Raw genomic sequence first — 15,832 nt, forward strand, 5'->3', positions numbered from 1 at the left:
AAAGACGGTCAAGAGAACGCTGAAGACAGCGCTCCAGGACACGTGCACACTGCGCGCTGCAATAGATGGTAAAATCGTCCACGAAAAGGGAGCCTGATACATCAGCTGGGAGGCAATCCATTATTGGATTGATCGCGATGGCGAAGAGAGCGACGCTCAAAACTGAGCCCTGTGGCACCCCATTCTCCTGGCGAAAGGTGTCGGACAGGACAGAACCCACACGTACCCGAAACTGTCGATCCATTAAAAAGGAATGAATAAAAAGAGGGAGGCGACCGCGAAAGCCCCATGTATGCATGGTGCGGAGAATGCCCGCCCTCCAACAGGTGTCGTAAGCCTTCTCCAAATCAAAGAACACAGCCGCGGTCGGGCGCTTCCGCAAGAAGTTATTCATAATGAAGGTCGACAAGGTAACCAGATGGTCAACAGCAGAGCGGCGCCTTCGAAATCCACATTGTACATTGGTAAGTAGGCGTCGAGACTCGAGCAGCCAAACCAATCGAGAGTTAACCATTCGCTCCATCACTTTACAGACACAGCTGGTAAGCGAGATAGGTCGATAACTGGAAGGCAAGTGCTTGTCCTTCCCCGGCTTAGGAATCGGGACAACAATAGACTCGCGCCAGCATGCGGGAACATGTCCCTCAATCCAGATGCGATTGTATGTACGAAGAAGAAAACCTTTACCCGCAGGAGAAAGGTTCTTCAGCATCTGAATATGAATAGAATCAGGCCCTGGAGCGGAGGACCGTGATCGGCCAAGTGCGGTTTCGAGTTCCCGCATGGTGAATGGGGCATTATAACTTTCACAATTCGAGGAGCGGAAGTCAGGTGGCCTAGCCTCCTCTGCCTGTTTGCGGGGGAGGAAGGCAGGGTGGTAATGAGCGGAGCTCGAAACCTCGGCGAAAAAGCGGCCGAAGGCATTGGAGACAGCCTCAGGGGCCACAAGGACTTCATTCGCGACCTTCAAGCCAGAAACTGGGGAGTGGACCTTAGTGCCAGATAGCCGGCGCAGGCTACCCCAGACAACAGAAGAAGGGGTAGAACTGTTGAAGGTGCTTGTGAAAGCAGCCCAGCTGGCTTTCTTGCTTTCTTTAATAATACGACGACACTGAGCACGTAATCGTTTATAATTAATACAATTCGCCACTGTAGGGTGGCGCTTAAAGGTGCGTAAAGCACGTCGACGAGCACGTAAAGCATCTCTACATGCTGCGGTCCACCAGGGGACCGGTACGCGACGTGGAGAAGAAGTAGGGTGAGGGATGGAATATTCAGCAGCAGCGAGAATGACTTCCGTGAGGTGTGCGACCTGACGATCGCAGCTTGTGAAGGTTTGATCCTGAAAGGTAGCCCTGGAAGAGAAGAGCTCCCAGTCTGCCTTGGAGATGGTCCAACGAGAGGAGCACGGAGAGGGAGTATGCTGCAGGAGATGGATAACACACGGGAAATGGTCGCTCGAATATGTATCAGAAAGTGCATACCACTCAAACCGGCGTGCAAGTTGGGGAGTACATATAGAGAGGTCTAAATGGGAATAGGTGTGAGATGTGTCCGAAAGAAAAGTAGGGGCGCCAGTATTGAGGCAGACAAGATCGAGCTGGTTGAAAAGGTCTGCTAACAAGGAGCCCCTCGGGCAGGATGCTGGAGAGCCCCAAAGGGGATGGTGGGCATTGAAGTCTCCAGTTAACAAAAATGGTGCAGGTAGCTGAGCAATAAGTTGCATCACGTCTGCCCTGGTAACGGCAGATGACGATGGAGTGTAAACGGTACAAAAGGAAAACGTAAAAGTGGGGAGAGTAATGCGGATGGCAACTGCCTGCAGGCCGGTGTGCAACGTGATGGGATCGTAGTAAATATCATCCCGGACCAGCAACATAACCCCTCCATGAGCTGGGATACCTACCACAGGGGGTAGGTCAAAACGCACAGAGGTGTAGTGTGCCAAGGCAATTTGATCGCATGGGCGTAGCTTCGTTTCCTGGAGGGCTACGACAAGCGGACGGTGCAAGCGGAGCAGCAACTTCAAGTCCTCTCGGTTGGAGCGAATGCTGCGAATATTCCAGTGAATAAGTGCCATCGTAAGAAAAGAAAGATGAGAGAAGTGGTCACCTCGAAGGCCGCTTAGGGCCTGGCTTCGAGCGAGCACTGCCGCCGCTATCAGTAGGCGGACAGTCATCGTCCATTGGGTCTATAGGGTCATCGGCCATCTCGGGAGGATGGCCGGGAGGGGGAGCTTCCTCCGCCAGTGAACGGCCAGATGTACGGCGACCAGCGGTGCGGCCAGGCGAAACGGATGACGGCCTGGGGCGGCAGCCGCTGGGTGGCGCAAGAGAAGAAATGCGCCGTGGCGGGGAAGGAGAACTGTGCTTCCTATGCGCCTTTTTGGAAGGACGTGTAGTGGAAGTACCGGTCGAAGGCTGTGAGGTCGAGGTACGGAGGAAGTCTGCACGGGATGGTTCCTTCTTGAAGGCCCGTGCATCTGACTTCGGTGTCTTCGTTTTAGCAGAAGCTGAAGAAGGTGCTCGTGTCTGTGGGGTGATGGGAGGAAGAGGAGACGTCGACCGCGCGATCTTAGCACTGGCCGAACGGACGACCGTGGTGCTGAAGGTCAGATCGCATGTCTGGGTTGCTACCTCCCGGGTAGTCCGAGGAGAGGCGAGGACAGTACTGTATTTCCCCGCTGGGAGCAGCGTGGGCTTCCTACTAGCCAATAGCTTGCGAGCAGCCGAGGTGGACACTTTCTCTTTGACCCGAATTTCCTGGATACAGCGTTCTTCCTTATAGACAGGACAGTCGCGGGAGGATGCTGCATGGTCACCCTGACAGTTCACACAACGAGGAGATGGAGGTGGACAGTCACCCTCATGGGCATCCCTGCCACAGGTGACACATTTAGCCGCATTGGAACAAGACTGTCGAGTGTGATTGAAACGCTGACACTGGTAGCAGCGCGTAGGTGTCGGGATATAGGGGCGAACAGAAATAACCTCGTAGCCCGCCTTGATGCGCGATGGCAGCTTAACACTATCGAAGGTCAAGAAAATTGTCCGGGTCGGTACAAGGTCATTGTTGACCTTTTTCATGACCCTATGGACAGCCGTCACGCCCTGCTCAGCGAGGAATGATTGAAGCTCCTCGTCAGTCAATCCGTCGAGGGAGTCAGTATAGACCACACCACGAGACGAATTCAAAGTTCGGTGGGCCTCCACCCGGACAGGGAACGTGTACAGGAGGGTGGCCCGAAGCAGTTTTTGTGCCTGAAAGGCATTCTCAGTTTCCAGTAATAAGGTGCCGTTACGCAACCTGGTACAGGATTTGACAGATCCGGCTATGGCATCTACGCCCTTCTGAATAACGAAAGGGTTGACAGAGGAAAAATCCTTTCCGTCCTCAGTTCGAGAAACTACGAGGAACTGTGGGGCAGGCGGTAGTACTTTTGTCACTGTTGGCTGGTCACGTTTCCGTTTTTGGGTCGAAGTCGAAAGAGATGGAGTAGAATCCATTGCGGAGGAATCCCCCATGATTGCCAGCGTCTCCGATGGCGCGCTCCTTCCTTGTGGGGACCCTCTCAGAGGGCACTCCCGCCTTAGGTGAATGTTTACACCTCAGGTCACACCTCCCGAGAAACAGACGGAGGGACCAATCGGCATGGTCAGAAGGTATCAGCTCAGGCAATCACCCCTCCCCGGGCCTGGCCTTTACCAGGGGGTACGCGCGTGCCTTACATGTCTACCCAGGGCGGGGACTTACGCGTTACCCCGTCACCGGCTACGCGTGCGAACGCGTGGGTCGGCCTTCAGACACGCACAGGGAGGAAGGAAGAAGAGGAAAAAGAAGAGAGAGAGGGAGAAAGAGGACAGACTGTCTCAAACGCCGAGGCGGAGACCAGAGAAGGCAAGGAGAAGAAGGCAATGAGAAAGCAAGGGGAAGAAGGCAATAAGAAGGCAAGGAGAAGAAGGCAATGAGAAGGCAAGGAGAAAAAGGCAATGAGAAGGCAAGGAGAAAAAGGCAATGAGAAGGCAAGGAGAAAAAGGCAATGAGAAGGCAAGGAGAAAAAGGCAATGAGAAGGCAAGGAGAAAAAGGCAATGAGAAGGCAAGGAGAAAAAGGCAATGAGAAGGCAAGGAGAAGGCAAGGGAAAGAGTAAGGAAGACAGTGAGGTGGAGAAGAGCAAAGAAAGGAACCAACAAAAGGAAGGAAGAAACGAGAAGTGAAAAAACCAAAAGGACCACGATGATAGGTCGTGGAACCGTCCGTCTCCGGACGCAGGCGCGAACTACCCCCGTGAGGGGGATGGACTCCTTTTAGTCGCCTCTTACGACAGGCAGGAATACCGCGGGCCTATTCTAATCCCCGGACCCGCAGGGGGCTGAAAATGTATTGGTACGCCTTCACCCACCCCGAAAGTAAGACGTCCGAAAGATTGTCAAGCAAGAAACAAGCTGGAGCCAGTCAGTAATGAATCCAATAACTTATATATTCACTGGTGTTCATTAAGAAGTTTCAGCATCATAAGTTTATTTTTAGAATCTCTCACAATTAGTTGCAAGAGATGATCATAACTAGTGACCGTGGACAGTCATTCTAGTGAACAATCTAAAGCAGTAGCTCATAGAACTTATGTCCCATGAATAAACGTTGTTTCAAAACACCACCACACTGAGGGCTTCTTGAAATGCATCGGTATTGGCAGAATTTGTTGTAATAAAATGACAAAAATGTCATATTGGTGGTTGAAAATGCTCTTCAATTGAAGACCTTGTTGGTAAAAGAAGCGTCCCAAAAGAATTACCTCATAAATTTGCTTTTATATTTTATAGATGACAGAGATAAAGTTACCTTTCTTTCTTTGCAAATGTGTCAGTCTTTTATTCTAGTGGTAGTTTGTGTTACCAGATGATCAATGTGTCTTGAATATTCAGTCCAATTCATGTCTGTTAGAGAGAGAGAGAGAGAGAGAGAGAGAGAGAGAGATTTCTTATATGTACATAACATTGAATATCACACTTCCATTAAATTAATACAAGAGATAAAGCAAATGGATATAGCAAGACATGAAGCAGCTACTTCACACTTTTTAATTATACACTTTTAACCACTAGACCATGCTGAACTTTTGAAACTTTTGACTGTATCCTGTAACTTCGAAGTAACGTAGGCTTTAGCTGCCAATATTTCATTAATCTACTTTTATTATAAGAAATCATACCAAGAAAAGATTTTTGTAAATTTCCAATGTGTCTTTGCCTCAAAATGGTATACTTTCATAACATATACATTACGATACGCATGCAGACACGAAAGTTCTTTTAGTGACCAATATGGCATTGTTCATTATCTTATTATAACAAATTTTACCAACACAGATGTGTTATTAAGAGATACTACTCTAAGTGTTCTGAATCAGCATTTACACATAGGACTTAAGTTATTAAATAAACCCACCAAATAAAGGCTTCAACTAAACAGGACGAAATCCAATGTGACGTCTTCCTACCTCCGAACAATCACGAAAGTCAACAAACAGCTTCTGCCGTTTTTTATACAGCGTGTGGTGTCAACACGACATCTCATTACCTTCAGATGCTGCGAGTTTGTGTTACCCACACTCCTGGACGAACAGAAAGTGAAAAACTGCCGACACCTGCAGACTACCACCCTACTCTCGCTGTGTGAGCTGTGTCCAAACACCTACATAACGGAGGCCAGCACAAGCACATTACAGATAGCCAGATTTTGTTCCGAGATAATATGATTTAAAATAATGTACGGTTTTTAAATAAACCAACTAAGCTGCACAAAGAAGTTATTTTCATCAAACTCTAGTAACTATTAACAATGGTTTATTTAGTATCCCCACCGACAGAATCACAGCAGAGGCAGAGGAGCTGGGACTGGAGGCCCAGCAGGCAGAGCAGAAGCCCGTCACAGATGACACGCTGTACAGGCAGACCTGCTGGCGGAGGTGTTTACCTGCGGGTGTTAGTAGGCCAGGCAGGCCATTGCTCACTCAGAGAGAGTTTGGCTACTGCGGGCCTAACTTAGTGTACGTGCCGAGTGCTCAGTCATTAGCCGTCCGTGCCAGTCATGTGGGGGACTGATGACCTCAGAAGTTAAGTCTCGTAGTGCTCAGAGCCAGTCGTGCGCCGAGTTCTTCCAGTGCTCGTCTATATGTAGTTTGGACGCTCTCCTTCCCGTACGTTGACTCGCACAGAGAGTTCGCTCCCCCCCCCCCCCCCCCCCCCCTCACGGGGCTCTGATCTGTGGCTATTATTGAGCCACTATCAGCCCGTGTAAGTATCTGTGTCAACTGTGTAGTGAAGTGGCACTCACTTTTCAGGAGGTACAAAAAAACATTGCATTTCTTAAAATAATACTGAAATTCTGTTTTTCGCCAGTTTCCATTATGATAAATGCAGAGAAAAGAATGCCAAAGTACTGTAGACAATCGTGATATGTTTTCTTGATGTTGGCCAACTGTATCTGCTATATAGTACACATTCTGAAAGATTTCTTCTCATGGTAGGAGCGGTAGAAAACACCTTAGGCCATGCATTTTCGTATCACTTACAGACGTGTCGATTATTTTCTCTGTTTAAAACATCACTAACAACATAAAATGTTAAAAAAGCCCATATCTTTTGTACATGTGGGAGTTTCTCTGATACAATGGCTGCATAACGACACTGAAAATGCCAGAACATGTAGAGTTTCTCTATATGATAGGCCTACGCAATTTCATCTCAAATCGTACAGGTCATGTCAACTTGTGGTCATGAATTTCTCTGGAAGTAATGTATATTAGACTCCTATATCATAAGTGTTAAGAAATAAAGTATTGTCATTTTATCTTAATTTTTTAAAGTGGTAAGGCCCTATGAAAAATATATATTTTCGTGAATAGTTCTTAAACAGTAGAGAACAAAAAAAAATATATCTAATAAACCAAAAGTACTGGAGACTTGGCAGACGTCTTGCATTAAAGCTCCCTCTTAATGTGTTGAGGTAAAATCAGCCACATCAGAGAATATTGACACATTAACTCTTCACATCAACTTTGCTAAGAACTGGTCTGTTGCTTTGCAGAACAAAATTCAAAGTTACCTTTGGCACAAATCAAAGGTACTCAATATTCAATGAGTTGCTCACTTCCTTGGAACATCACACTGTTCTGCTAATGCCAGTGATGATCTCATTCACGACAGTGCACATGTGTGCTCTGTTATCAGCATGATAATTGGTAACATAGCATCTAGAGGCCATGCATTTCCTGAACATGTGTATGTAACTGATGGTGCAATATCTCATTTTAAAAACCTCTTTCAGCTTTATGAGCTTGGTCAACTCTGTAGTACAGGAATTAAGACAAAAAAATTTGCCATAAGGCCTGTGGTAGGAATTCAATCAAGTCATTACTGGGTTGCATCCCGGTGTGGCACATACATTGCAAGAATGAAATGCAGCCTGTTACTGTGTGTGAAATGCAGAGACCACGGCATACATTACAAGACTTTGTAGTGAGCCACTTCATTTCTTGTGTGTATGACGATCAGTGGTGGGTAGAACAGATACCGGTAATAAGGGTCTCTCATGAGCTGCAAGATGTAACTGTCTCCTTTATTACTCCTCATAATCCTACTAACACTTTCAAATGGCCCTCATCAAAAATCAGTGTGCAGTTCCCATTTCCCAAGAACTGCTCTTGTTGGATCATCCTCGTCCGTGTGCAAATTCAGCTCGGCTTCAATGAGAAGCAGATGAAAAAACCAAAATAACTCTTTTCAATAGTGCAGTGTTGACTGTTACATTTTAGGCAATTTTAATTCATGGAAAGTCTTGAAGGAGTAAAATCACGACAAAAGACAATAATAATTTGTGACTACCACCATAAAAAGAAAAATAGGTATAAATATTCTATATTTCATTTCTGTTATAAAATGTTTTTGAACAAAATTATGAATTTTCCCAATCACTTATAATGTTGTGAAGTAATTATTCTGATTCAGAAATACCAGTTTTGCATGACATTTACTTAAAATCAGTGATCAATTTAAATATTTAAGTGTCCATGATTTTCTGACCTTTCAACCTTGAAGGTATACCTAGGTCTACCTTAAAAGTTTCTCACATTTTGTTGAGACAAGTATTGCCCACTCTGATTGCACATTCCCTAAGCACAATGACCAACTACCACATCATGAAATTTTTAAACATTTAGGATGGGGGTTTGGAGAAAATAATTTCTAAATAACCAAAAAATTTCAGATTTTTTCATCTGTATGTACAAATATTTTTACAGTTTAAGAATTTTATGCATTAATGTCGTAACTGACAGTTAGCAGTTCTTCCACTTTGTCATTTCTCAGAACAGTTAAAATACTGTGACTGTTCATATTTTCGAGACAATTTTGAAATCCACAAAAAAGCTACAAATTTAAAAAAAAGAAAAAAAAAAGCTATGAAGGGGGTATGTATTAATCATGTTTCATAATATTGGGAACAAAGCATTCATTGAAAATAAATTGAGATCTCTACCACTTTTGGTTTCTTTATTACAATTTTTCCTTTCGTTACGACATTTTCACACACACACTCATTTAGAGAGGTCTGTAGCATTTTAACAAATCATCAGAAAATCTAAATATTGTAGTTCTGGAGAGCCATCTTGTGGAACTTCAAGATATATCTTTTTCAGCAAACTTTGAAATAGTGATGTGACACATTCACTCTTGACCTGTGTGATCCGAGATTGCCCAAAATGTTTTAAAAAAATCATAGGTAACGCAATTTCATCAAAAAAAGGGACATGCGGAGGTTTCTCAATATTCCCATTCATTTGTGGGGAGTACAGCTATGTAAACAACTACTCTGTGTACTCCATCATGAGGGAGAGGCTTCAGGGATGCGAAAGACAGGTTGTACACTACCTGGAAAAACTGCTTCTTGCAGGCTACTTTTCTAAAGTATGCTAAACAACAAATTGTGACTAGTGCTAATCTACTCACATTAATAATTATATGTATTTGTAAGAAAGCATTTACTTTGAAAATGAAACACCACTTCAAACGCTACTACACTAATCAACTTTTATCTGTATGTAACTTTCAGCAGATCACTATTTGCTGTCTGTACAGACTAACTGACAATTGTAGGTACAAACAAAAGGAAGGAGTGGAGAACAATGAAACAACTAAATAATCCTAATAAACTTGGGTCCAGAAACAAAATGCTACACATGGCCATCATTGGTGTGAAGGTAGGCTCTACTACACATCTGCACTAATGTCATGTGAAGTTAGACTTCAGCACACATCTGCATTGGTGTGTGTACATATTCAGAAATTCCAGGTGCATTCTGAATGCACCGACAGCATGCACAATGTGTTTCTGGATTTCATCGACACTATCAACTGGTCTGAAAAATACCAAGGATCTCAAATATCCCCACCACCCTCCACACACTTGTGCGCAAACACACACACACACACACACACACACACACAAACACACACACACACACACACATTCCAGTGGGTTCAAATAATTGGACACAGGAGGTAAGGTATTCATGAGTCACTGACGAACACGCTTCTTGTCAAAGATTAGTGCTACATATTCCCCAACAGCATCATGAAAGTGTCCCACGACACACGCATTCTTTCACCACAACTATCATCATCCAAATAGCCCATTAGTTTGTGTTGTAGGAAAGAGATATACATGTGACTACTAAGTCAGCCAAGAAGGAGATGTAGCCGTATCCAGGAAACTGTCACAGTTTCCGGACTTAAGCTTATTAGGATTATTTCCCATTTTCACTGTCATCAACTCATCTCTTTCACTTGTACCTATAATAGTCAAACCCATATATACCCAGACTCAAAATCTGTTCGATACTAAAACTAGAAGTAAAACCCAATAACTGCTCGAGATTGAAATATACAAAATACTTAAATATACTCACACTAACCTTGTGCCGCTATGCGAACATCTCCCATGTGTGTCATCTCCTTCTCTGGTCTTTCCTCTATAACAATTCGCTCACCACTAGGGATGCTGAAGTCGATGGACGTAAGAGGCGCTGCTACGAAAAACGGCACGCCGTGGTACTTTGCTACCACAGCTATCTGAAACAGTTTTGCAATGACCGTAGTGCTAAATAGTGCTGTAAAATATTATGCTTGTATTTTATACGTGGGAAATGGGATAGGGTGATAACGAAGAATAATTTACAAAAATGGCACAAAGGATTTAAGATTCGTATTTCCAGACTGGGTATTTGTTACTTATGGTCTTCAGTCTGAAGACTGGTTTGATGCAGTGCACTCACTCTCTCTCTCTCTCTCTCTCTCTCTCTCTCTCTCTCTCTCTCTCTCTCTCTCTTCCCCCTCCCCCCCCTTTATCTCCTTGTGTCGGCTATAATCTGCAATCAAATGCCAACCAGGACTGCTCATCCGTTGCTAACGTGGTATCCCATGTAGCAGCGAAAGTGTAGTTTCAGGTAACCAATGACAATGAGAGATAACAGTCTGCTTTTACCACTAAAACGCAAACTTTACTGCAGAAGACTGTTATCGAAACAAACATTACGAAATATTGCTAGTAGAGGTTAGCTGTGAACAAAGCGATCGTAATTTTAACAGATTGTCGATCGTCGTCTTCTCGGATACATTACACATCATGGGGATGTGGTTAGGTTAGGACACGACTTTAAATTCAGGGCTACAAGATCCGTTGCCTCCCACAGTTCAGTCACTGGTCAATTAAAATCAGATTGACAAATCATTTTTCATTCCTGTCATACACTGCGGCAACCACTTCCATCATTCTCCCACGTTACACATTAATAGCATTTGTAGCATTCGTACATCACCAATACTTGAGCGGTAGATGGCAGTGGATGTGGCAACGCTGTATCAGCAAGTGACAGACATCAAATATAAAGTAATTTTAATCTGACTATAGACTGACAAATCCCACGAATGTGTCTCGATTTTTCTTAACTGGCCACTATGACATGTGAAATTGCCCTTGCCTGGCTCCATATAGGGCATTTTCTAGATGTGGCGTATCCATACTTCAACACCACATTTTAAATGATTTGAGAGGGGGAGGGGGGGCGCATCTGCTATCTTTTAGAGACGTGTATGGGCTGCATTGAGTCCAGTTTTCTTTATAAACTGGTAGGCAAATAATTTTACAGCAATGGCTCATTCACTTATAGTCCAGTGATAAGCAACAATATACACCGACTTCAGCTGAAACGTTTTAACAACTGATTATCCCATATGACGTGTGTTTTGAAGCTGAATGTTGAAACTTTAGGGTGTACCTCTGTATACGCATTCTGAAAGAATGACTTTATGAAATGAGACAGAGAGAGTGATCTAGGTTTGTCATTTGGACAGCAAAATAAATGACAATGTCTGAAGTAAAGCATATAAAGTCTGTACAGTCAATAATAAAAGCATTTCTGAGAAAGTGAAATTTATTCAAAACAAATTCACTGAATATCTCGGCATCATCGGCTGTGTTAGGTACAGCTATACTGCCTACTAGTGACATCACAATTTGTGCCAGACTAGGACTCCGACCCAGATTTCCCACTTACCATGAACGGTCACCTCAACCACTTCGGTTATCGGTGCACGCCTCCTGGACAGACTCAAACTTCCACATGTCACACTGTCTAAATCCTTATACCATAGCCTCCTACATTTATCATTTAATGCTCACAGTTTTACTCTGCATTCCCGTACCAGTCAAAACGAGACTACGAGGAATTGTAAGGGGTTTGATTATCTGTTATCTGAAATTAGAGACACTGTACCCGAGATCATTCCCAACCCTACTTAAGTGTCGGCGAGTAATCCGACCGACCATCACAACATCCTTGTCCCTCCCTGTATCACTTCCAATCCCTACGGAAGACTCAGGTGCAAAACGTGCCCAATCCACCACGTCGCAGTTCCTATTCCAGTCCCGTCTCAGGCTCGCCCTACCCCATCAGATGCCGGGCCACCTGCGAAAGCAGCCATATCGAGTACCGGCTCTGCTGCAACCGTCGCTCAGCTTTCTGTATCGGTATGACTACCGACCGGCTGTCCGCCAGTACGGACAACCGCCGCCAAACGGTGGCGGAGAGCAAAGTGGACCACCCTGTGGCACAACACGAAGCCGTACGTAATGTGCTCGATATCAGTGGCTGCCTCACAGCCTGGGGCATCTGGAGCCTCCCCTCCACCACCAGCTTTTCTGAACTGTGCAATGGGAGTTCACATTCTCCGCTTCCAAAGTCATCCTGGCCTCAACTGACAGTAACCTACTGTCCCCACAGTTGTCACTGCCTCTGTCCCGTCACCACCTCCCTATTCACATCCTCACCCCCACTGTGTGCCACTCTCCTGTCTTTCCCCTTCCCTGCTCCTATCTCCTCTCCTTTCCTTTATGCCCCCCCGCCAATGCCTGCTTTCCCGCCCCAACAGCCTCCCGATGCTGCACAAGCCGTGTCCTGCCACCTCTAGTCCCTGCAGGCACCACCTTGCAGTGCCAATTCTTCTTCCCCCATCCGTATCCTGCTATCCCCTCCCCTTCCCCACTACACTCCAGATTGCTGCTCCCATTTGACGTGTTTCTGTAGAAGCCCGATCGGAGTGGCCGGAGATGGATGGCTCTGAGCACTATGGAACTTGACATCTATGGTCATCAGTCCCCTAGAACTTAGAACTACTTAAACCTAACTAACCTCAGGACAGCACACAACACCCAGTCATCACGAGGCAGAGAAAATCCCTGACCCCGCCGGGAATCGAACCCGGGAACCCGGGCGCGGGAAGCGAGAACGCTAATGCACGACCGCGCACTGCGGACATTCGGAGACGGAGATCCTGTGTGTGAAGCGTGCTTGCTCGTGTCAATGTGTGTGCATTTTTCTTTTCTGAAGGAAGCATTTCCCGTCTGCAACGCGTCTCTTTACGTTGAGCAGCAATCTGACCTTTTCGTAATACTGTCGATATTCCGACCTAGACTTTCCACTGTTTGTATAAAAACTTAAATCAGTTAAAATAAAACGTGGTGCCGAAGTACGCATACGCCACATCAGAAAAATGCCCTATGTAGAGCTGGGCATGTGAAATTTTTCATATCTTAATAAACACTTACGAAAAATCAATACACATTTAGAGGATTTGGCAAACTAGAATAAGCATCTGACAATGTAAAATGGAGCAAGATGTTCAAAATTCTCGGGAAAATAGGTTTAAGCCACAGGCAAAGACTTATAATATAGAGTACATACAAGAACCGAGAGAGGAAAAATAAGAATGGAACACCGTGAATGAAGTGCTTGGATTACAAAAAGTGTAAGAAATGAGTGTAGTCTTCCACCTTTACTGTGTTTGAGATGTGGTGCTATAGAAGGATGTTCTGAATTATGTGACCTCCCAAGATGAGAAACAAAATAGTTCTCCACAGAATTGGCACGCAGAGGAACATGTGGAAATCACTAACAAGAAGAAGGGATGGATGATAAGACATATATTAAGACACTAAGGCGTAACTTCAATAGTACTAGAGGGAGTTGCAGAGGATAAAAGATATAGAGGGTAAAAACAGTTGAGACAGACGGAGACCTGGATATATCCAATGTTGAGTGCAAGTGCTACTCCGGTTTGAGAAGTTTTGCACGGGAGAGGAATTCTTGGTGGGCCACACATGAAATTCATCAGAGCACTGCTGTTGGGTTTTTCTTTTTTTATTGGTGTCAGAGGAGGGAGAAGAAGGAAAGAAAGAAAGAAAAAGGCCAGGTGTAAGAAGGCCACAGCTGGGCAATGGATTCGCTGTGTCTTGTTGTCCTGCAATCTGGGGTATACTTCCCCACCCATATTCCCTGGATCTTTCTTATGGGTGAAAGAAACTGGAGCGGGGGTAGGGGGGAGGGGGGGGGGGGGTTGAACAGAAATACTGATAAACTGAAGTTGTGTGGGCAAGTAATGAACTGCATTTAGGCAACTTTAAAAAAAAAAAAAAAAATAGATAAAATAAATAAATAAATTCGTCGCCAAAGGATAGTATTCAAATTACAATCTATGAGTGTTTTCAAGTTACTCAAGCCTTTAAACTGTGCTCATTTTCTGTGATAAAAAGAAACTACATTGATATCAGTTAACGATTTCTCAGTACAAAAATACATAGTTTTCGTTTTCTGATCAAACTGTGCACTGTATCACCTACACCTGAAGAACAGATGGGATTAACCTCATTCTGATCATAGCTAAGGAGCTATTCTCATGCTGGAGAACCTCTGCGATACTGGTGCAAGTTTGGATAGGGAACAGCAGTGGGCTGAGGTGTGAGCTGGAATTTATATCAGTGATGGAGATTTACTAACTAGGGTATTCTGTGCAGCTGTGGTTGCCGCAGTACCAGTGCGGTGAAGCGGATGGATTATTTACCTAGTAAGCAGAAGATCCAGTTTTGAATCCCGCTGCTGGTTATAAATTTTAATTCACTGCTTCTGCCTACATCATTATTGTAAATCTATAAAAGTCTAGACATTTTTTTTTCCTTTTTTTTTTTTCTTCTTTTGATACAACAGCGAAGGAAGAAAATTCAGGAAACTTGATCAGATTTTTGATTACTATTAGGAGAACAAGGGCATAAGGGATAGAAAGAAGTGAGAGTACTAAGAGTGCATGAAACGTAAGTTTTCAAAATTCTGGATTAAGCAGAGACATAGTGTCATCTCCTCTCCCCCCATTGTAAGTAAATTTGCTGCCTCATTAGGGATTTCATTTCTGTTTATGTCTCTTGTGTTATCTGATTTTAACAGCCTTATTTTGCCACTTGCTTACCAACACAATGGGACTTCAGATACATGACTGTTGTAGTAATCATATAAAAGACTGTTTTAGCGTTTCAAAATTTGAGCTAGTTTTAGGTATGCTTATTATCACATAAAACTGGTGTGACAGTTTCACATGTTGAAGAAGTGACATTTTCAAATTTTGAAGAGCCCCTCTCAAACCAGCACATATCAGTGGCTGCTTATTGCAATTATTGATCTCTATCTCTCTCCCGCTGAAGACGCTTTTAAAAATTCAGCGAACTATAGAATCTACCTAATGGGGTTCTATTTCAGATTAGAAATTGTTAAACTCCAGCATTACGGAAGTTTTGTGCTACGATCTGTATTTACTCAATTATAAGATGAGGTTTGTTCCCAAATTCGTCATTAAAAAATACAGGGTCATCTTACATTTGCAGATTAAACTTTTAGTGCAGAGGTTAACATTTTTACATATAGTGGTCATATTACATTTACAAATGGAGTTTTGCCTCTTGAGGTCAGGTGCTGACTTATTTTGAAGAATTCGGAAAGGCAGGACTAGACAAATAAAACTCACGTTCGAAGAGGGTCAAGATTTCTCAAAATGTCGATCTGCTCGATACAACATCGATGTTGCACGAACAAACGTGATATTCGACTCGTGTGGTGCTAGTGCAAGATATACGTGAGAAACTATGAACTAGCAACAACAACAATCTATTGCTCTGCATAAAAAATGCACAAATTTGTGAAACACGGGAGGAAATAGCACTGTAGAAACTGTGGGAGGTCACGATCAGCTCGCACCTGACAGCTAGCGATCAGCTGATTGTGAAACGTCAGCTGGACAAGAAGCACTGGGCAATTATTTGCTATTTGCTGAGATGCAGACAATTCGTGCAATGAATTTTTCTTAGCTTCTTAGTTTTACTCTGTTGTTGACAGAGACTGTACGGTTAATACTGACTGCTTAATTGAATAATATTTTTTTTCCTTTTACTAT

The 15,832-nt window shown here is 44.1% G+C and overlaps 1 protein-coding gene across 2 annotated transcripts in view; it reads right to left on the reverse strand.

Moving 5' to 3' along the window:
* LOC124552739 (methylthioribose-1-phosphate isomerase) overlaps positions 1-15,832 on the reverse strand; it is an 81,817-nt gene that overhangs the window by 29,597 nt on the left and 36,388 nt on the right. Inside the window, exon 5 of one of the 2 annotated variants that reach the window (XM_047127084.1) lies at positions 9,973-10,129. In XM_047127084.1, the coding sequence (XP_046983040.1) occupies positions 9,973-10,129 (157 nt within the window). Of the gene's footprint in view, positions 1-9,966; positions 10,130-15,832 lie in introns of both variants that reach the window. The other variant, XM_047127085.1, reaches the window with a different exon arrangement.

This window comes from Schistocerca americana, chromosome 10 (assembly GCF_021461395.2).
Source record: "Schistocerca americana isolate TAMUIC-IGC-003095 chromosome 10, iqSchAmer2.1, whole genome shotgun sequence".
Lineage (NCBI taxonomy): Eukaryota > Metazoa > Arthropoda > Insecta > Orthoptera > Acrididae > Schistocerca > Schistocerca americana.